This window comes from Bidens hawaiensis, unplaced genomic scaffold (genome assembly GCF_021521415.1).
Source record: "Bidens hawaiensis isolate Kalapana, Puna unplaced genomic scaffold, B.hawaiensis_p1.1 tig00047383_1, whole genome shotgun sequence".
NCBI lineage: Eukaryota > Viridiplantae > Streptophyta > Magnoliopsida > Asterales > Asteraceae > Bidens > Bidens hawaiensis.
In genome coordinates this window covers 15,392-38,405 of record NW_027498456.1, presented here as the reverse complement: position 1 = coordinate 38,405, position 23,014 = coordinate 15,392, and the positions used below count along the sequence as shown (strand labels likewise).

The 23,014-nt window shown below is 35.3% G+C and overlaps 1 protein-coding gene across 1 annotated transcript; it reads right to left on the bottom strand.

The window, feature by feature from the left end:
• Positions 1-3,752: 3,752 nt before the first annotated feature.
• LOC143596925 (uncharacterized) lies at positions 3,753-4,238 on the bottom strand. Its single transcript, XM_077075579.1, has one exon. The coding sequence runs from the start codon at positions 4,236-4,238 to the stop codon at positions 3,753-3,755; it is 486 nt and encodes a 161-aa protein (XP_076931694.1).
• Between the last annotated feature and the right edge of the window lie 18,776 nt (positions 4,239-23,014).

Sequence of the window (23,014 nt, the reverse complement as noted above, 5' to 3'; positions counted from 1 at the left end):
TTATTTTTATTTTTTAGGGGTTTTTTTGTGTGGCTAGAAATCATTCTCATTCTTCTCATTTTTATTCTCATTTGTAGAATAACTTGACCCATACACATAAATGAGATGTTATAACTCATTTAAAAGTTATCTGAGTTTGGTGAGATCCATAACCTGCTTAGTTTTTTTTATTATAAATTGTTGTTTAATTATAAATAATATCTTTTTTTAAGAAAATTGATATTAATTTGTAATACATCTCTATTTTATAGGATTTTCATATCAAATACTCGGTGAGATTAATTTTAAATATAATGAGATGTTATAACACGTTTAAGGGTTATCTAGGTTTAGTAAGACCCATACCCAAGCATTCAGGTCAAATGCATGAGAAACCTTCATTTAAAATAAAGCAATCTGGTGGCTTGATAAGAGATGAAGAGCAACCATATAGTTTTTAAAGGTTTCGTTTATATATATTTACGATATTTACATGTTTAAAGGTTAACTATTGAAAAAATACATATATTTGAAGTAAAAGATTTTAAAAATCACTAATGGTTTTAAAAATTTCATGTACTTATGTAGGTCTTATTTTGAAATAAAAGTATGAGTTACGTATAAGGAAAAGGTTGGAATGAATGAAAAAAAAAAGAAAGAAACGTGTTAGTGCACGGTTTTGGTGTCCGTAGCGATCGAATAAGTTATAGGCGGTTTAGTCTTCGTATTTAATGTATATTGTAAAATAGCCTATAAATAGGGAGCTCATGCTCATAATTTAGTAGAGAACTTGTACATATTTAGGGAGAGAACTTGTACATAGATAAATTATTCTCTCCATAACTTATCTTCACCATAATGTATTTACTCCATATTTATCAATAAAATATTATATTTAAAGTATCGATTCTTGTTGATGTATCGTATTAGCGGCTAGATCTTGGTCTATATGACGTTCTCTCAATTGGTATCAGAGCAGGAGCTGCTCTCGATGCATCAATAATAAGGTATGAATCTGAGTTTTTCGTGTTCTTCGGGTTTTGGTCAGATTTGGAGTAAATTAGTGTGTTATAGATGGATTTGAGTGTGAATACGTGTTTATTGATAGAAGAGGGAACATCCTGTGTAATTTGGTGTTGAGTTATGGTGTATTGAGTGATTCACCATGGAAGAGCATGTTAACTTTTGATTCGGTTTGTGATGATTATGTGGTTGTTAAGTTAATTGGATGATTAATTTGTGTTTATTATTGAAATCCGCATGTTTCTGTGGATTTTGGTGGTTAATTATGGTGAATTGAAGATTTCACCATTGAAGAGCATGTTATGGGTTGATTATTTGGTGATGAATAAGTAATCGTTAAGTTAATTGGGTGTTAGATTCGTAATCAATGTGAAGAACCGAGTGTTCAGGTAGATTTTCATGGGTAATTATGGTGTTTTGATGATTTCACCATGGTTGAAGCTTAGATCTGCAGATTCCGGTCAGATCAATGATTTTCCGGCGATGTAACAGTATTTTCCGAGGAATTACGTTTTTCCGGCGAACACCTCAGATCCAACAACCTGATTCGTTGTTACTGTAGCTAATTCGTTAAGGAGTCTAACGAATCTACTGTAGCAATTCGTTAAGGAAAATGTAACGAATTAAATGTTAATTCGTTAAGGTAATAGTAACGAATTAAGTTAATTCGTCAAGGAGATTCGTTAAGTTAAAGGTAACAAATTAAGGCAATTCGTTAAGTTAATTCGTTAAGTTAATGATAACGAAGTAAGGTAATTCGTTAATGGGTATGACGAATTGGAAATCTTAACGAATAGGAGGCCATTCGTGTAACTGTTATAACGAATTAGAGTTGGTAATTATAACGAACTGATTGATTGACGAATGGGGAGCACGAACTGAGTTAACGAATTGGGAGTGGATATGTATAACGAATGAGAGAGGTGATTCGTTAAAAAAAAAGTAAAATGGCGGGAAAAATTTTCTTGCACAAATTTTTTCCTGAATGCTCCTCGTAAGTGAGTTTTCATTCTTGAAAATTTTGGCGTTAAAATTTATTTTTCGAAAATTTTCGGTGAGTTTTTGGCGGGAAAATCGGGAAAAATTTTCTTAATCGAAACTTTCTAGGATGTTCCTAATGTATTGGGTACTCTTCTCTCAAATTTTGGTAATATATTTTCCGGTTGACTGTTTATGCGTTTCGACTGGCCGAGGGGGAGATCTCGTGTAATTTAAGGAGGAGTGTGTTTGTTTGTGAACCTTGAAGATTATTTAAGACCTTGCCGAATTTGTCAAGAAAAAGGGGGAGATAAAACTTTCATTTGAGATTATTTGGCTTGTATCTTCCTACGTTTGCAAGGTTTCTTGAAAAATTACTGCAATTCGGGTGGTAATTCGTGTTTGAAAAGCTGCGTTTAACTGAGTTCAAGACTGCAGTTGTTTTTCGATTGGTGATTGATTTGTTCAAGATTGAAACCTGACTATGTGGGATACGAGTGTCTGTCCGTTTACTTCTTTCTGAGGGACTTGATCCTAACTATGTTGGCTACGAGTAAACAGCGGATTACTTCTGTTGAGGGGGACGATTCTCGAACGTGTTGATCTTATTGAAGAATATACGAGTCTTGTCATTAGATTAAAGAATTTGATCATTTGGGGTTTATTAATGGAGGTTGGAACTCTGAATCTTATGATGCCCAAACATTAGTGCATCTTTGCGAATGAGATGTGGAAGAACTTCAAAGAGTTATCTGGGATAAACGTTATCAAGAGAGGGAAAACCGAAGTGAAAGATGTTGAATGATCGAGTTGTTCATGAAGATGTGTGACGAGGTTAAACGTAAAGATATGTTTTCTTTACCGGTGCTGACAGATAGCTGATGACTTGCTGCTGATTGTTAAAAGATTGAACCATATCATACGCCAGTGGATGGTCGGGATGATCTCCAAGAGTTGCTCACTTTGAGGGGGAGATCTTATGTGAGAAGCTAAAAGTTATTGGTTTGCTGAAAAAGTTTAAAAGATTGTTTGTCTGCACAAGCCCTAAAATCATCAGTCAAGTGGGTGTCTGTTAGTGCACGGTTTGTGACTGGTAAACAAAACCGTAGACTAACAAAACCGTGCACTAACAAAACGTGAAAAGGATGTGTGATAAAAAATATAAAAAAATATATAATTATAATTCAAAATACATAGAAAACGAAAAAAATTAAAAAAAACTAAATGTTTCCCTCGCCATTACCGTTACAAAAAAACAATGAAAATATACAATAACGAAAATAAACAAAAAACACAATGATAAACAAAATAAGACACTATATGTCACAAAATATAACACAATATAGAGTAATATAACACAATATCAAGAAAAAAAGACAAACTCAAGGGAAAAAAACACAATTAATAACGAAAATAAAACAATAAACACAATGATAAATAAAAAGACATAATGGTATATTATTCTTCAACATTGTTTTTTTTATAGAACGAGGAAGACAATGGAAATAATTTTGTGTTTTTACTTTGTTCATTTTTTTAGGGATATTAGTTTTTAATACTCCCAACTTTCCCTCATTGGTAGATCACACTCCCAACTTTCAATTTTGCCTAACACTCCCAATTTTCACCATATTTTCTTATACCACTCCCCGTCTAAAGAAACATTAACTTCGTAAATGTTTTGAACTAAAAATTTCATTCAAATTATTTGAGGGGGTAAAACAGAAATTTTACACACATAGAGATGTTAAAAATTATTATTCTTCAAATTATCACGGACCCCAAATTCCCCATAAACGCCAATTAAACAACCCTTTCCCGTCCGCCACCACCTTTCTCGCTGGAGAACCTTTAACCACCGTCGTCTCATCCGTTTCCGACAACGGAGGCGATGGCGGCGACTCCGCACATTCTTCAGATAATGCGACGTCGTACGGCGGCGAAACCAAAACCGAAACCTCTGGAGGCGGAGTTAAGGCTTTTCCGGCGAGCTTCCGGTGACTCGGCTTCTTAGGTTTCCGGCCGACGTGACAATTAACCTGTTCATGTTCACCACTGGTAAGGTTTTCTCTAAACGCTTCGATAACTTGATAAATTAGCTCACCGTTAGCTGACGTGTCCCACCGGAACCAGTTGTTAGTGTAACAGTCGAAGCAATCCCAGTCGAATACCGAAGATTTGTGTACGGCCGGTGACTTATTATTATTATTATTATTGGATGACCTAGGGTTTGTGGATTTGATAGAACGAGTACTCATGTTGGCTAAGACCTCACGGTCTTCGAGTGAGAGAGTAACGGCTAAGGTGAGGATTGCTGCCGGAATAATTTGAATATTAAAAATAAAATTTATGTTTTACCCGTTCAAATAATTTGAATGACATTTTTAGTTCAAAATATTAACGAGGTTAGTGTTCCTTTAGGCGGGGAGTGGTATAAGAAAATATGGTGAAAGTTGGGAGTGGTAGGCGACAAATCGAAAGTTGGGAGTGTTATTTACCAATGAGGGAAAGTTGGGAGTATTAAAAACCAATATCCCTAAAAAAATATAGTAAACAAACCAACATTGGGGCTAGGGCTTATACTGGTCAAATGGATGATTATATGCCAAAATTGAAATTGGTCAAATGGAACGAGTTCTTACCTCAATTCAAGCTAAACTATGACAAAAAACAAACCAACATTGGGGCTAGGGCTTCTACCGGTGGCGTCGTGAAGGAGAATAACTGTATTTTATAAGGGAAAATGAGTAATTGGGCTGGACTGAGCTAGGAGCATTGGACTCGTAACAATCTCATACCCTGTTACGGTCATGCCCACGGGTACAACTTGGTATTAGGTTTCTCCCCGGACATGTACCTGAAACTGGGCCGGCCGGCAATGATTTCACCTTTACACGGTCAAACCCTGACCCTGCCTGAAACCCCGAAAATCCATGTCAGTATTAGTATTATTGTTAATGATCATTATTTTCATAATGATTATTATTTTTGGTTTTAACGGCCAATTTTCCAAAAAAAAAATTCACCAGAGACGTTTTCTTGTGTATATTGGAGTGTGGTTCATGTTTTGGAAGTCTTGACGGTAACTTAATAACTTTACCAATGTTATTATTATTACTTTTGTGTACAATCTTGTATTAAAACCAAGGAGAAAGGAATGTTAACCTGAAGATTTATGCAAAATGTGAGATGCGAAGACATGGAAACTGAATTTATTATGTAGGGTATCGTTCACTGACTCCGCAAAATACAGATACGGCTTCGTAAGCTTTGGCAACTAGGGCTGTTCAAAAAGCTCACGGCTCGAAGCTCGCTCGAAAAAAGCTTGGAGAAAGCTCGCTCGAAATCGGCTCGATTCTAAACGAGCCGAGCCTAGCTCGACTCGATTTCTAAACAAGTTGAGCCTGAGCTAGCCCCGGCTCGACTCAAGCTCGCTCGATAGGCTCGAACTATTTCATTTTAATTTATTATATATATATATACATGCATATAATTATACATAAATCCTAATATCTTATATCATATACATCGCGCCTCTCTCTCTCTCTCACTACAATCTGCTGCCCCCGCTCCCTCTCTCTCACTAAAACAAGATCCCGTTTCTCCGGCCACCTTCTCTGGCCATCTCGTCCCGTCGCCATCCCGTCTCCCGTCACTCTCCCGTCTCACGTCGCCATCCCGTCTCAAAGCACCAACAGTCACCGTCCATCATCTATAACTCAGCCACCATCATGTCCATCCCAAGTCCACGTCTCCATCAAGTCCATTATTACAGGTAAATTCGAGCCAAATCAAGCCGAGCCGAGCCGAGCCGGCTCTATTTAAAACCGAGCCGAGCTTGAGCTCACATTTTTAGCTCGATTAAGATTTGAGCTCGAGCCGAGCCAGCTCGAATTGGCCCTGGCTTGGGCTCAGCTCGGCTCGTGAACAGGCCTAGCAACATTGTTAATCAGTTCCATAATGTGTATTGTTTTACCCACGCTAGCTCTCCTGAATAGTCTGATTTTTCCTCCACTACGATAAGGGGCTAAAAGATCTGTTACTTTAATTTCGGTTTTAAAAATAGATAGCTTTTTTATCTAATGTATAAAGGCATACACAAATCTATAAATAGGGACTCTATAGGCCTTCACAGTTCACACATTACACCTCTTCACAGTTCACACATTACACCTCGTAGAACATACATATCTCGTTTGCACGTTGACGTCAAAAAGGAAATTCATAATAACAAGTGCTACAATGTAACTTGTGGATTTACGTTCTTCAGTTATTCTTAGAACATAATGTGATATAAACTCACATATATTTTTATAAAGGAGTTACTAAGAAATATTGTACACGTTTTTGAGTTAATTAACTAAAGTAGTAAACTTTAAAAAGAACCACTATTAAACTCGAGATTGAAGAATTTAATAAAATAATGAATGAATCTAAACTAACACATGTTAGTACTAAAGGTGAAGCCCATATAGTGAATGTCTTCAAGAGGATATTAGCAAAAGATTTTGATGTATTTCTTCAGCCTGCTACAATGCCAAAATCATGTACTTAGAAGCCATCTCTAGCCGTTAATGTTAATGAAGGCATGAACCCAACAGTATAATTCTCTTCTTGATTAATTATAGTAGAAGGTTAGATTCGTGTTCAAACGTTCTTTATATGTTAGTTTGAGCTCATACTCTTTTTAAAAGATGGTATATGCTGTCTATTAAAAACTGCATGTAGCAACTATGTGCTTATATAACTTTGCAAGTTTTATTGAAACTATTTGGGTCAAAATGGGTTATTCTAAAAATGTATCAAGGTGGTTATGACCATTTTAAAAAGATATCAATTTGCTTTGTTTGGTTCAACATATAATTTATAAAAGTATCACTTTGGCTTGGGCAAATTGGGTTCAAGTTGATTCAGGCTTTAAGCAAAATGAGTTTTGGTCAAAACATGTCGTTTTAGGCATGCATCAATATAGTTTGGGTCAAAACAAATCTTTAAAAAATATAAATTTTGTTCGGGTTGAAATGTGGTCCGGCCAAAATGGAGTCGAGCCAAATGAGTTGGTTCTAGAAATAATATACAAAATCCGGTTCAACCAAATTCAAGTTTTGGAAAAATTTTCGCCTATTTGTTTGTGATAAGTGTTGAGTGAATATAATGTGTATAATTGGCCTCCATTATATAAGAAGTGTTGGTTGCATACCTACACATCTTGCCACCTCTAATTTGATTTTGAATTACAGTGCCTTTTGAGTTTCAAACTTGTTATCAAGTACCTTCTTCCAGAACATCTTATTTTACAATTTTACATCATAACAAAGGTCAGATTTTGACATTTTACATCATTAACTTTTGTTTGTAGGATGAGTCAAGTTCAGTATGTATGTTAGCAAATTATCGGAGACTTCATTCGCAGCCACTGAACATGCAACAGGAAAGATGGGAAGTAATGAAACCATTCCTAAGCCTGGTTTAATGGTTATAAATTTTATAATCGCAACATTTTTGTATAGCCTAGATACAGACTTTTGTTTATCCTTTGCACATGATTATTGTATATTTCAACCTTTGTACATGTGTTACGCATAGTGGCCTATTGTATTTCGTATTATAAAGAGTTACAAGATGATTCGACCTTAAAGTTATCTTAGATAGTAATGAAAATATTGCAAATACAACATCAAATGTTGTATATTAAGAAGTGTTTAGAAATTTATAATAATTTTCTAAATATTTTTTCATCTTCAATGTCATATGTTGACATTTAAGTTATTTGTTTACATATTTCTTTGATTTTTAAAACTTCATAGATTATATATATCAATATGTTTTATAAATAATTTTTTTAACCAGTGTATCACACGGGCATATAGACCAGTATTAATAATATGTTATAAACTAAGTTTTAGAAAGCTTCGGTTCACGAAGCTGAAATGATTATTTCAGGTACCGTAATGAACTTAAATCGAATGATTTGTATACTCGTATATATAGTTAATTAAGTGTGAGTCGTTTTTGTAGGTTTATAAAAAATCCTCCACCAATTCATTCGTAACAAATCGGTGACAGTTTCCCAAATCCCGTTAAAAAAACTCCGGATCCAAGGGGTGGTGTTCCTGATCGCGTCAAGCTTTCCTGTCTCTAACCCGGCTCCACTGCATGCCCTCTAATTAATCAAAGTCAATGTTAAGATATATAAAAAAGAAAAAAAGAAAAAGAAAAAATCCTAAACCACAAGAACTATTCTTGTAACAGAAATATAAAAAAGAAAAACGAAAAAGAAAAAAACTTAAACCACAAGAACTATTCTTGTAATTACAAAATGTATATGTCATACAAAAAGATCCCAAATATTTCCTACATATACAAACCCTAAAAACAATACATGGTTTTTATGTCTTTCTCTATGGAAGACGAAGGTATGTATAATATGCTCATCCATAAGATACAAACCGTAAAACAATAAACAGGAATTAAACATACTCTTATAAATTGTTTTTGTTTGAGCATTAATCAAGATATCTGCGATCAGTTATGGATTCAGGATTTCTCATATGTGAGGTGTGGATCCGGATAAACGGGTCAGTTCAAAATGTAATAAATTTGTAAAAGTACTACCCCACCTATTGTGAATCTATGGTTCAATAATGAAATTGAAGTTCAGTTTTTTTATAAAGTGGCCCCACTTAATGAGTAAAGTGTCCCAATTGTTAGTTATATGACCAAAGTGCCCCTTAAGTTGATAGTTACGTGTAGAGGTGGGTAGATAACCGATTAACTGAATCGAAATCCAACTGGTTTGAAATCGATTATGTAGAAACCGGTTTGAAACTGATTGAAATTGTTGATTCGGAACTGGTTTATAATTTTCTCCGCCAAAACCGGTTCCAAACTCGTTGACTGAACCAAAACCGGCTAAAATTAGGCAAAAACCGATCAAACCGGAGCCGAAACCGATCGTAAAACTGGGAAACCGATCATATACCTGTTTTGATATTTGTTGACCAAACCAGAGGCGGACCTAGGTATAGCCGACGGGGGTCGGCCGACCCTTGTAAAAAAAATAATTAGTACTATATATGCGTTAAAATCGTTGTCGACCCCTGTGAAATTTTGACACCGACCCCTGTAAATCTATTACAAAGCCACACTAAAACATTTGACGGCAAGCTTTAAAAGTTGATGACGCAAGCTTTGCCGGAGTTTGGCGTTGGAGATGCCGGTTTATGGGATTAGGTGAGGAAGGAGAATGGTAAATAATACATACAAATATAGTGAAAAGATCCAATACACTAATCCTTAACGTACATTAACATACGCGAATCCCGTTTTTCACAAATCGATCCATGAAATCACATCCCAACATCTTAGAATCGTCAATACATATCCAATTAATCATTGGTTAACCGAAAAAAACAGTTTTGGATCGTTAATCGATCAATTTTTGACTTTTTTCACGAAGACCGTTTTTTGAGCGTTTTAGGTTTTTGGTTGAGCGTTTAAGTTTTTGTGAGCGTTTTAGGTTTTTGCGTTTATTTTTTGCCTTTGAGCTTCTCGCGTACCTCTCGTACGTTAGGCATTAGCGTACAGTATCTCTACCATACAAATATAATAATAAAAAATAGAAAGAGGCAGAGTAGGTGTGTGCTTTTTACGATTACTATTTTTCCGTCTTTTAATATAATTTTAGTTAACTTTTTTCTTTTCATTCAACGTGAATTTCTTTCTTTTGGTTTATTATTTACTTTCTTTTTTTTAGCTCATTTAGTTGCATATAGCCATATATAGCTTAAATGATGTTTTTTTGTTTGCTAATTTTTTTATATACATTAACTCGTGTTATTTATTAAGTGTAGTGTTATTTATCACGTGTGAGAATGAATTTTGTTAACGTGTAGTTTAATGAATATAAATATCATTATACGAATTCTCAAAATTTGTTGCTAGATAATATAACTTTTTAAACAAAAATAAAAATATATAAATTAACTTACAAAGTATAAAAAAATATACATTTTGTTAAAGTACATAAGCTGATTTATTAATCGGTATATATATTTCTTCAAATCTATAAAACAAAAAAATATATATAAGAAAGTTAACATTTATAGCTTAAGTAGCCAAAATCCCAACCAAAATTGAAGCACTAGAATAACCATTTACTCTTGAAGTTATTGTGAGCTTAATTTGACCCAACCAGTTTTGAAATATGTTTTTCTCATTGAAATATGTGACTATTATGTGTCGAACCGACCCAACCCGACCTAACCCGATCCAAGTCGGCTGAAATGTTTTAATATTAATATACGGCGATATATAATTTACCAAAAAATTTCCGACCCCTGTGTAAAATATTTCTGGATTCGCCACTGGACCAAACCTAACCAGTTTCAACCCAAAACCGGTTTGTGCACCTCTAGTTGCATGACCATAGTGCCCCCCCCCCCCCCCCCACTTGATAGTTATATGACCAAATTACCCTCAAGTTGGTCTAAATCTAAAACAAGATATGAATGATTTGTGGATCCTAGGTTCCCTCCCTAATTGTAAGCTGAATTTGTTAATGTCAACAATCTTAATTTTAAATGGTTTAGTTTTTCTATCCAAAAAGGACTGACGACGCAACATGTTGTCCGCTTGTCTTCTGTATTGATGATTTGATGTAAACACTACGTTTTAATGAAATATTTACACGTACACAGGTAGAAAAGCTCAAGTGAAAGGGAAGCGCCCTTGCGTTAAGACTCAAAGCTCTGCATCAGCAGCTACTGGTAACTACTCGTTTGATTGGCTATAAAACATATTAAGATATCGGTATACAACACACTTGTAAAAGAGTTTTTGGTTGAGCATTAATCAAGATACGCACAATCTTAATACGTACATAGGTAGAAAGGCACAAGTGAAAAGGAAACTATTCGTTTAGTCTGGTTGGGTTAGAAAACATGTTAAAAAGAAGTATGTTGTTATAAAAACTGATTCGACTATAGAGGACAAACGGGTAGCAGATTCCTTGTGTATTAATATAATTAACCATTGTACGTATGCAGGTAGAAAAGCTCGAGTGAAAGGAAAGCGCAGCCGCCCTTGTGTTGAGAATCCAAGCTCTGCATCAGCAGCAGCAACTACTGGTAACTTCTCGTTTGGTCGAGTTGCAAATCATATTATTAAGATATATATAGATTATTTGATGTGTAACATCATTTTCCATACAGTGATAGAGGATGAAGAAGATTTTGTAATCCCCATTGAGATTCAAAGAGCTGAATTAGCACTTGCTGGTAACCACTGCATATTAATATGGAAAATGCAATGAGTAACTAACTAACTAACTAACTATATATATATATATATATATATATATATATATATATATATATAAACATTTATCATGTTCTTGTTTAACAATATATTTATGATGCATTATTAGGTAACATGGCTCCAAGGAGCCCCTATTATGTGGATTAATCAGAATATCTGCCTGGTACAGGTACCACTCGATGCTTAAACTTGATGGAGTTTGGTGTTCTTAGCTAAAAAGAAAGGAAATGAGGGTGCCATTAGTCTTGTGTAGGCTTGTAAACGAACCGAACGTTCATGAACTGTTCGGCAGGAAGTTCGTTTATTTAAATAAATGAACGAACATGAACACACGTTTTGTTCGTGTCATTTATGTTCCTTGGTAGTTATATTTATATAAATATAAACAGAAAATGGGCTCGTTTAAATTATATATATGTACACACACATATGTTTGGTTAATTTTTATTGAAAAATATAAGTCTTAGTGATCTTCACTAAAGTTTGTATTCGCGAAGGAATATGTTTGATCATTTATGTTCATGAACTGTTTGGTTAAGTGTCAGACGAACAAACATGAACGAATACGAACATGCCCATTTTTTTAATGAACGACCACGAACAAAAGAAATTTGTTTGACTATATGTTCGTTTGGTTCATTTGCATGTCTACTATTGTAAAAAGTGAAGAAAAAACTTAATAAATGGCAATGATCAGATATTAGGTACGAGCTACACTGGGAGGATGGTAAAGTGGCTAAAAAAGTACCGAGATGGGCTCGGGAGCATAGGCACCTGTGCCTCAAGTATCTGGAAGCAGCTAAGTCTCTGAAGGAGGAGGAAGAGGTAATGGAATTGGTACCAGGTATGGAACACGAACTCACACACGAACACGTTAATTTGGCTAGCACCCAAACACGAATATTATTATCGAGAAACTTCACAAAACTCAGTTACAATCTCTAACCCCAAAGCACGGGTATTTAAAATCTATACTATCACGTTTAGACTACAACTAGGATTGCTAAATAATAGGACATAATAATTATACTAACAATTAAATCTAAGCACATTTAATTATCTATAATTATCCACTTCTTAAATCTTGTTACTTAACCTTGCACGCCAACTAATGCCCTTAAACCGAAATTCCCAACAATCACCCCCGAAATTTCGAACTTGAAACCAACAAGTCTTCAACTCCAAGTAATTCCCGCATCTCCTTGAATTTGATTATCCCAAAAGCCTTAGGTGCTGTTTGTTTTTCCTCAGAAGCACTTCTCCACCTCTTTTGTCTGCACTGAGAAGAGGGCGCGCAGACATGGGCTCTGCAGTGTGTTTGTTTTTTCGAAGACGTTTCATTAAAAAACGTCTGCGCGCCCTCTTCTCCCAGAAGTGTTAGTATTGCTACTTCTCACCTCTTCTAACCCAATTTCTTTCCATCATTCTTCTTATTCCATCAGAACTCCCAAACCCTAATCCCCTCCTCTCTCCACTGCCGCCCAACTCCCCCACCAAACCCCGTCGCTCCACTGCCGCCCTACTCCCCCACCGCTGCAACCCCGTCGCTCCACTGCTTCAGCGCCGCCGCCCCACCGCTGCAACCCTGCCGCCGCCTTTCTACCTCCTCTGGTGCATTCCGACTGTATTCATACAGTAAGGACCAAATAGAAACATATAATAATAATAATAATAATAATAATAATAATAATAATAATAATAATAATAATTGTTTCTTCCAGTGCTGAATTGGAAGAAGTCAACGTCATCTTCTTCTTCATTGACTTACCGGAACACAGTACCTGATGGAGATTGAATGCTTATTAATTGATTTATAGTTTATGTATTGATTTGTTATTCTTTTGATTCAGATTGAAGTAGTTTAATAATGTTGTTGATCAATTAATATGTATGTTTCACTCATGCCATTGCTAATTTGCTAACAAAAGAGAAATTATTATTATCAGCTTATTTTAGCAGTCTGCAGATGTTAAAAAACAAACAATCTTCTTGTTACAGACTGCAGAGTTTTGGTCCACCTCTTCTGCTACAGATGTTGGCAGATGTGGTTTCGCAGTCTTCTGACATTTTACCTCTGAAAAACAAACAGCACCTTAGTCAAGATATCGACACATTGTTTAACACCACTAACATGCTCGACACTTATTTCTTCACGATTAACACATTATCGATGTAGTGAAACCGAGATTTAATGTGTTTGGTCCTTCCATGGAAAATCGGATTCTTCACGAATGCTATCGCTGATGTATTATCGATATGTAACACCACTGCTTGAATTTCCTTGTCGAATAACTAACTTATCAAGTCCCTTAGCCAAACCGCCTGACACGCGGCTGCGCTTGCCGCCATGTACGCTGCTTCACATGATGAGAGTGCAACAATACTTTGCTTCTGAGAACACCAAGTAATTGGTGAAGACCCAAGATAAAATACATGCCCTGTAGTGCTGTTTCCATCATCTTGGTCAATGTTATGGCTACTATCACTATAACCAAGTAACACGTTTTTCCCACGAGTGTAATAAATACCAAAACCGAGAGTACCTTGAATATAACGAAGAATTTGCTTTATGAGAGTTGCATGAGATTGCTTAGGGCTTTGCATGTACCGGCTTACGACTCCGACCGAATACGCCAAGTCGGGACGAGTTTGTAAAAGGTACCGAGACACCCGACAATCTTTCGATATCTCGTAGCATCAAAATCTTCTTCATCTTCAAATTTAGAAACTTTTATACTCGGATCCAATGGAATTTGAGCAGGATTGCAAATCTCCATTCCATCTTCAGCAAAAATTTTCTTCGCATACACTTCTTGCTTAATTTTTATTTGATCCTTGCTTTGTGAAACTTCAATTCCGAGATAATAAGTTAGCTTTCCCAAATCCGACATCTCAAAGTTTAAAGCCATATCGCGCTTAAACTCCATTATTAAGTTTAAATTGGAACCCGTCACAATTAAGTCGTCAACGTACACATCGACAATTAAAAGATCGGTTCCAATTTTCTTTCGGTATACCGCTTGTTCTTGTATGAACAGGTGAAACTTCATATTTAACAAAATACCGTTCAACTTTGTATTCCACGCCCTAGGAGCTTGCCTTAAGCCGTACAACGCTTTGGATAATTTGTATAGTTTGTGTTCTTCACCCTTTTTAACAAAACCAAGCGCTTGAGTAACAAAAACCTCTTCTTTTAACTCGCCATGTAGGAACACGGATTTGACTTCGAGATGATGCAATTCCCAACCTCCATTCGCTGCGAGAGATAATAATACAAGAAACGTTTCGAGTCCAGCCACCGGTGCGAAAACCTCGTCAAAATCGACTCCGAGTTGATGAACATAACCCTTTGCATTAACTTTTGAGTTATTACTTTCGAATGTATCTAGAAGATATTGAATCTTTTGCAATGTTTTATTTATTATTGGGATGCGATATTGGTGAAATTCAATTACATATTTTCAAAGATTTGTTTACTATTATTTAAAATTACACTTCGTATTCAGTTTGACTGTTCCGTATAATTATAAAATTTATCTCAAGAGTTGGCAGTCGGTTATTTATAGTTATAAGAGCCACTCAATTGTTCGTGAAAATTATTAAAATATAGCAAGACTATTTCAAGAGCCACTCAATTGACCGGTCATTTAGGTATTAGATGTTAAATTTTAGGTATAATTATGGCATTGGTCTAAGTCATTAAGCTCTATATATTGAGCTCTCAATCAATAATCTTAAATTAATAAAACATCATACTCTCAATCAATACTCTTAAACTAACAAAACATTATACTCTGAAATTACCTGGTGCTTGTTATTCATTCATTTAGTCTGAAATTGAAGATGTATAACGATCGTTATTATATCCACAAATTTGTATCTTTCTTCTTTGTTACGATACCGAGTACGACGGTGCATGCCGTTGTAATAAATATTAAAACTAAAGGTGCCAAGGGTGATGGAACTACCGATGACAGTGCGGTAAGAATGACATGCATATTATTACATGTTTATGTTCATGTATCACGGTACCACTGGCATTTGGCATTTTTTAAATCTGAGCATGTTGTATTCTTCCATGCTTCTTGGCCTCGGCCATCAAAAGTACCGCCCGTCATAGTAAATTTATCAACATTCTTGATGTAGATCCAGTTTTCCAACTTGAACTTGGCAAGCTCTGCCGGCGCCTTTATGATGTCTCCTTTTCCATTAATCTCAACCGGAACCTTGTATGGACTGGTCAACTCTACAACAAGTGACATGTATGTACCTGGTGGAATCAACAAGGAGCTCAGTGGTGATGCATCACATGTTTCTCTCATGCTCTCATTATAGCCTAAAATTCAATTCGCACAACAATTGTAAACAATAAATAATATAAAATTAGTAACAATTTTATAAAATTACCGTGATGCATGAACATAAACATGTAACAATATGCATATCATTCTTACCGCACTGTCATCGGTAGTTCCATCACCCTTGGCACCTTTGGTTTTAATATTTATTACAACGGCATGCACCGTCGTACTTCGTATCGTAACAAAGAAGAAAGATACAAATTTGTGGATATAATAACGATCGTTATACATCTTCAATTTCAGACTAAATGAATGAATAACAAGCACCGGGTAATTTCAGAGTATGATGTTTTGTTAGTTTAAGAGTATTGATTGAGAGTATGATGTTTTATTAATTTAAGATTATTGATTGGGAGCTCATTATATAGGGCTTAATGACTTAGGCCAATGCCATAATTATACCTAAAATTTAACATCTTATACCTAAATGACCGGTCAATTGAGTGGCTCTTGAAATAGCCTTGCTATATTTTAATAATTTTCTCGGACAATTGAGTGGCTCATATAACTCTAAATAACCGGTTGCCAACCTCTTGAGATAAATTTTATAATTATACGGAACAATCAAACTGAATACGAAGTGTAATTTTAAATAATAGTAAACAAATTTTTGTAAAAAATGTAATTGAATTTCATCAATATCTCATACCAATAATAAATAAAACATTGCAAAAGATTCAATATCTTCTAGATTCATTTGAAGTAATAACTCAAAATTTAGTAAAAACAAGATAATCTTCTAGCCGCATTTCTTCTGGTTTTTCTTTTTGATTTTAAATTCGTTAATCGCTAAAGCATTCGAGACGCTTTGCCCTTGAAGCTTCTTAACCACACTAGACATACCCTTGATGGTTTAAGGGTTTTAGTATGTTATGTTAGATAATGGTGGGTATGGTTTCAGTATGTTTTGATGGATAATTTTTCACTCAGGTTGTGCAACTTTGTGGTTTGTAGAAAACACATCGTTGGTGCTGTTTTGTTAGTAGATGGATGTTGCAATTGAAACTGTAGATAGATTAAATTATCATCATAGATACCCAAATGAGAAGATAGTGATAAAAAAATATGAGTGTATACATATGAATGCACAAATGTATTTGATATGATATAGTAAGGACAATTGAATGCGTGTCAAAAAATTATATGCCTAAAAAGTGAAAATAAGAAACAACCACCTATACATAGAGTATCTCCAACAATTATGAAAATAACACACAACCAAGAAGGCATAAATGTATTTGACTAAATATGATATAGTAAGGACAATCGAATATGTGTCAAAAACTTATATGAATAAAAAGTGTAAATAAGAAACAACCACCTATTCATAAAGAATCTCCAACCATTTTGAAAATATCACACAACCAAAAATCCTTAAGTATTCATAAATATCCAATCATCGATACTATTAGCCCGTGTCTGATGCGAAAAAAGTAAGCATGAATCAATCAAACCATATTAAAGTGTTTTGAGAAAAACAAAGGAAATATTAAAAAAAAAAATAGACAAGTAGGCTATTCTTCCATATTTACATTATGTGACGAGCTCGGTCCGTATTCTGAAGTGTTCTCGGTGATATGGTACTTTTGATGGTTACAGGAGTCATGATGTAACATCCCGTTTTCTCGTTTCGGTTAATAAAATAAAATATGAGTTATTATGAGTCGGCCTTGTGTTGGGTTAAGTAATATGGGTAATGGACTTGGGTTAATAAAGAAAGGACGAAAGACCATGGGCTTAAGCCCATGACCCATAGTATAAATACCATAAATATCCATTTATTTATGACAAAATGGAAAAAGACGTCCTTTATGCTTGCACGGTTTTTCAATGGTTGTCCTTTGGCAAACGTAATGACAGAAAACATCCTTTGTGTTCAAAAAAACTTGCACGGTTCGTCCTTTTCACTAACGAGGGTTAGTTTTTCTCGTGAAAACCAGTCATGTACACCTCATGTGAGGGAAATTTAGTCTTTTTACCCCCTTGGGGGTTATTTGTGTAATTGACTTAAAATTTTGGTCTTTGAGTAAATATATATTTTTCTCTTTTTAATCCTCATCTTTACCCCAAGCATTCATAAACACCCACCACCCACCATCACTATCAGCCACCATCATCATCATTTCACACGCCAGGCTCCGACATGCCGTCGGCATTTTCCGGCCACTATTCCAAAACCACCGTCGGCACTTTCCGGCGACTATTCCAAGACAAAATGACAAATCCATCCACTATTCCACTCTCTTCCTTTCTCCCTTTCTCTTTCTTTCTCTCTCATCCAAAACCAACGTCACCAACCAACCACTATCACCATCTTGACCTCAACCACTGTCACCCACATCTGCTACCATCCGCCAAAACCGCACCTCCACACATGACCAACAACTGCATCTCAGAAAATCGGCTGCCACCACCGCACCTCCATAAATTAGAAGAATCAAGATTAAATCTGAAAAATTAGACGATTCATAATATTAGATCTGAGAAACTAGACGCTTATCAATCGTTCAGTCATTGATCCCCAGGTCGAAAAACTGGTTGTGATGGTGATGATGATGTAGATGACCTGGAGGGGATCACAACGGCTCAGGAAGCGTGGTGGTGGCGGCGATTAACTGGGTTTCTCCGGTGGAGGCGCATACCAAATCATACTGATATACATCTATTTATAGATCTCGAATCCCTTGTAAAGTTATGTTATTTAATGTTTAGAGTTCGGTTTAGTTCGTGTTTCGTTCATCTTTTATTAATTCAAGTCTTGAGTCAAGTTTATTTATATATATCATGTTTTAACTCGTTTGATGTCTTGCATGTTAAGCTCTAATTCTTTCTATCATTTCATAAGAAGTTTAAGTTCGTTTTGCTCGTTAATGATTACATGATTATTCCACTTAGTGTTTTGATTCGTTTTCATGTAGATGGTGGTTTGAGAGTCAAGGAAAAGAAGGCCTAGAAGCTTCCTATCGTTGCTTGGAGTTCAAGAAAGAAATTTATCAATATTTAACAAGATTAATCAAGAAATAAAAAAAAGAAAATTCGCATCCCTTCCTGGCACACGCTGCGCCGCACGACGGGGGAGGCCAAGCCCGGTCGCGCGACGCCTAGGGCTCCCAGATCATCAAACTTTGCAAGTTATTGGCCCAGCTCGTTTATATAAAGAATGGTTATAAACCTCAACGATTGAACAACTATTCTCAGCCGTTTTTGTGAGAGAAACCAAAGATTTGAAGGAGCTTTAAAGCTAGGAATCGAAGAGGATCAAGAAGGCTTTTACGGAGGTGTTTAAGGATCAATTACCAAGGGTTTTATCGCTCTAACTTTAATTCCTTGTTCATTATTGTGTCTTTCTTCTTTGTTTATTGTTTGGGATTGTTTTTAATAATGATTCTAGGCTTGACTTCATGTCTACCTAGGTTTGATGAACATGTTTGATGTTTGATTCTTACTTTGGACAATTGTTTTGATTATGGATTTCGTTATTTAATAGTAAAGACTTGATTTTGCTTTTATGATGTATTTGAATATTTGTTATCTTGATTGATTGTTAACTATTGCTTCACATAAATCTTTTATCTCTTGATTGTGTTCTTTAGATTTAGGGTTTATGTTTAATCATTACTTGATGTTTTGATTATTATGGTTGAATAGGCCTATTAGATCATAAAAGTTAGTTGATAGTTGGTTAGGATTTTGAATGTTCTGCTAAATTCCAATAGCTGTAAGGTGAGGAGTTGTTCATGTGTCTTGGTCAATCGCATGCTAGGATAGATTAGTGACAATATTCTTGCTTATTGCGTTGATCCTTGTTCATGATGTCATAATAAGTTTATCTAGTTATTTAGGGTTTAGTGTTTCGTAAGATTGTTTGCTTTAGATACTATTAATTAACCCTAATTGATGATTGTGAAGAAATCAATCTAACTGATTGCTTAATAATCTAATATTCATTCTTTAGGATTTTACTTGATGCGATTGAGGGTCCTTTAGGGTTTGTTAGATGAATACGTTTAGAAATCAGTTTCCATATCGTGTTATTTGTCCATTGCTTGATGATTGTTGATGCATGGGATTCTTACCTAGGTAGATTCCTTCTATTATCAGTTTCGATCTTGTGATTAATTGTTTGTTTTCTAGTTTACTTGTTCATTTATTTTCTTAGTTAAATATTAGTTTAAAAAGCCCCTTTAAATCATAATAATAAATAGTCGTGTTGTAAGTTAAGTCTAATTAGTTAATTAATGTAATTTATAGAGTCATGTGGGTTCGATATTCCGGACTTACTTAGCTTTAGTACAATTGATCGGATCACTTGCCGGTGTTTTGTGTAGTTGAGTCTTAAGTCTAGTTTTTATTACTTGATTAATTTAGTTAATATTTAATTGACCGTTTTTAGCACATCACATACCCAGATATATATGGAATGGTGGCAGCGTTAATTAAGTGGTGTGGTTTAAACACAGAAAGAGAAAGAGAGAGAGAGGGAAGGAGGGAGGGAGAGAGAAAAAGAAAGAGAGAGAGAGAGAGTCTTTTACATATATATCTGTTTTATTTTTAGTTATTAAATCTATTTATAAATCTATAAATATACCCTCATGTGCATTGCACATGACCAAATTTAACGAAAATACTTAACTGGTTTAGGGTCAAAGAACAAAACATGATAAAGTTTTCAAATATAAAGGATGTTTTCTGTCATTTCATTTGCCAAATGACGTCCATTGAAAAACTATGCAAACATAAAGGACGTCTTTTGACATTTTATCTTTATTTATTCATTCTCATCCATTCCATACACTACCCAAAACACACACTTAAGCTCTCTCTCATATTTCCCTCCTTCCCTAACTGAAACCAAGAAGAAGAAGTGATCCCAATCCGAGGTAATGATAGTATGATATTATATGGATCCAAACCCGCTAGATCTAGTCGTGAAACGATGAACCGACACCCTCAACCGTTAAAGTCATGAGATCCGGATAGAATCAGGTATAAACCAATCAAAGATTAGCTTAGGGGTCACCCTAACTCGGATCTGGATCGAACGGGGCGAAAAACTGTGTGAAAATACGTTTTTCCGGCACGGCGGCACCAGAAAGGCGGCGCGAGCATTTAAGGGTGTCAGAGAATGTTTCTGACATTTTCTGACCTAACCCTAATTCGCTAACGGAGGAATAGTGAATTAACAACAATTTGTTATGTCAATTCGTTAAGGAAGAATAAAGAATTAGCTTCATTCATTAAGCAATTTGTTATGATCATTCGTTATAAAGACCAATTCGTTACAAAGGGTCATTCGTTATATAGGTCAATTCTTTATAAGGGTCAGTTCATTATAAAGGCTAACTCGTTATGAAAGAACGCATTCGTTAGAAGGTAACAAATGGGCCCCATTCGTTAAGGAACTGATAACGAATTTGAGAAACTGGATAACGAATTAAACTTTGAAAGAATGACAGAAAGGTTCCTGGACTTAGAAAAGAATGATTTAATTACATAAGAAGCCCTTGGACTTTATCAATTGACGAAAGATACCTTAAGATTGATTTAATTACATAAGAAGCCCTTGGACTTTATTTTTCATCGTGCCGGAGCCTGTAGACCTCACTTGCGAATTAGTTCACTGCCGTCACACCAATTCCTCTTCCACCTCCTCCCTTCAAAATTCAAATCCTAACCCTAACCTACATTTATAACCCCCCCCCCCCACTTTACATATAAAAAAACATCCGCTGCAGATCTGGAAGCTCCAGACCGTCGCTCCGTTAGCATACTTGAAATCAGCAACCAAACCACTGTTGCGCCTTACCAAAACGTCGCTCCGTTGATGCTCTCATCTTCGACGACTATGACCGCAACAGATCTGAAAGCTCCGGCCACTGCCGCTGCCAAACATTTGCATAATCGATTATCTAAATCGATGTGTTTGTATGTGGTTTTTGTTAATTTTAATAGTGTTGCGTAAATCCGTGACTGGTGTGTTCGATTTGGGGCTGGTTCTCTGTCATAGACCTTTGACGGAAAACCGATCAAGCTCACGATCACAAACACATTGGAGGTTGCAGATTGTTTTGGTTTTGACGAAGGATAAAGGGTCTGTTATACAGAAGCCATTCTTTTTAATAGGCTATTTTGAAAATGGTTCCAAAAACAATTTTAATTAGGCCATTATCTTATAAGAAAACAAAAAGATAAAAAAAATAACGAAATTACCAATTTAACCCTGATTTAACGGGCAAAATTAGACGGGGTTAGAGAAAAGTACTAAAATTGCAAGTTTTTTTGAAACTGAGGTAACAATTTGCACAAAATAAAAAATATGTACTAAAGTCGCGTAGTTGACCAAACATCGTGACTAAAATGGCACTTAAGTGGTAGTTTTGGTGGGATGTTAAACCGGAGGTATGGGTTCAATCCCGGCATTTACATAGATTTGGATGATTATTTTAAATTGAATTAAAGGCTTAGGGGTAAAAACGTAATTTCAACATTTTTTAACAGGTCAACGCTTGGTCAACTGACAGAATGAGGAAAAAAAGCCCGTCGGAGATATATAATGGCACAACATGCGCAAAATAGTTTTCAGTGGTCTATCGTGCTCCCGCCGATCCCAAGGAGGCAAATGACAATTTTCTCTGTTCCAAATTACAAAGCTATAATTTTCTTGGTAACAAGTCAATCTTGTAATGTTGTTTGGTTTGTAAACCCATCGACATTAAGATATAATGATTGGTATAGTATGCCTTTTAACAGCTATGAGTTTTAATAAACATAAATACCTAGTGATCTGGTACAAGGGAGACCGGACTTTGATATTGTATAACGATTCTCTAACAACAAAAAAACGCACGTTTTGTCATTACATATTGGCAGAATAACGACGATGGAGTACATTCACAATCCTTATCAAGAAAACGGTAACAAAAATACCTAGTGATCAAGGTAACCACCGCGTTGATTCAACCCACCTTTTTTAACTGCTGATATCATTATTGAACAAAAAAATATCTAGACTAGCAAGAGACTAGACTAGACAAAACAAAACACTCAGATACAATTCACCAAATTACAAAGCCACCAAACCATGATCTATGTATGAGCATGAAAAATAATAACACCAACAAAACTCGTTTTTTTAAACTTCCTAAGGACTCAACTCATAACTTGTTTTGTATTCTAATTTTTTCCAAATCTATATAGCTATAGCTAACTATATGTATCAACTAATGAAATAAATAAAAATATTTGTATTGTAGATAAAAATGGATATATAAGTCATGCATAGTTAGAATATCAAGTTTGACTGAGTGTCTGACAGTGTGAGAAATCCGTTATACAAAAAGAACTAATCTTTAACT

Coding starts and splice junctions, on each gene's coding strand:
- LOC143596925 (XM_077075579.1), bottom strand. CDS start 4,238: ATGAGTACTCGTTCTATCAAATCCACAAACCCTAGGTCATCCAATAAT.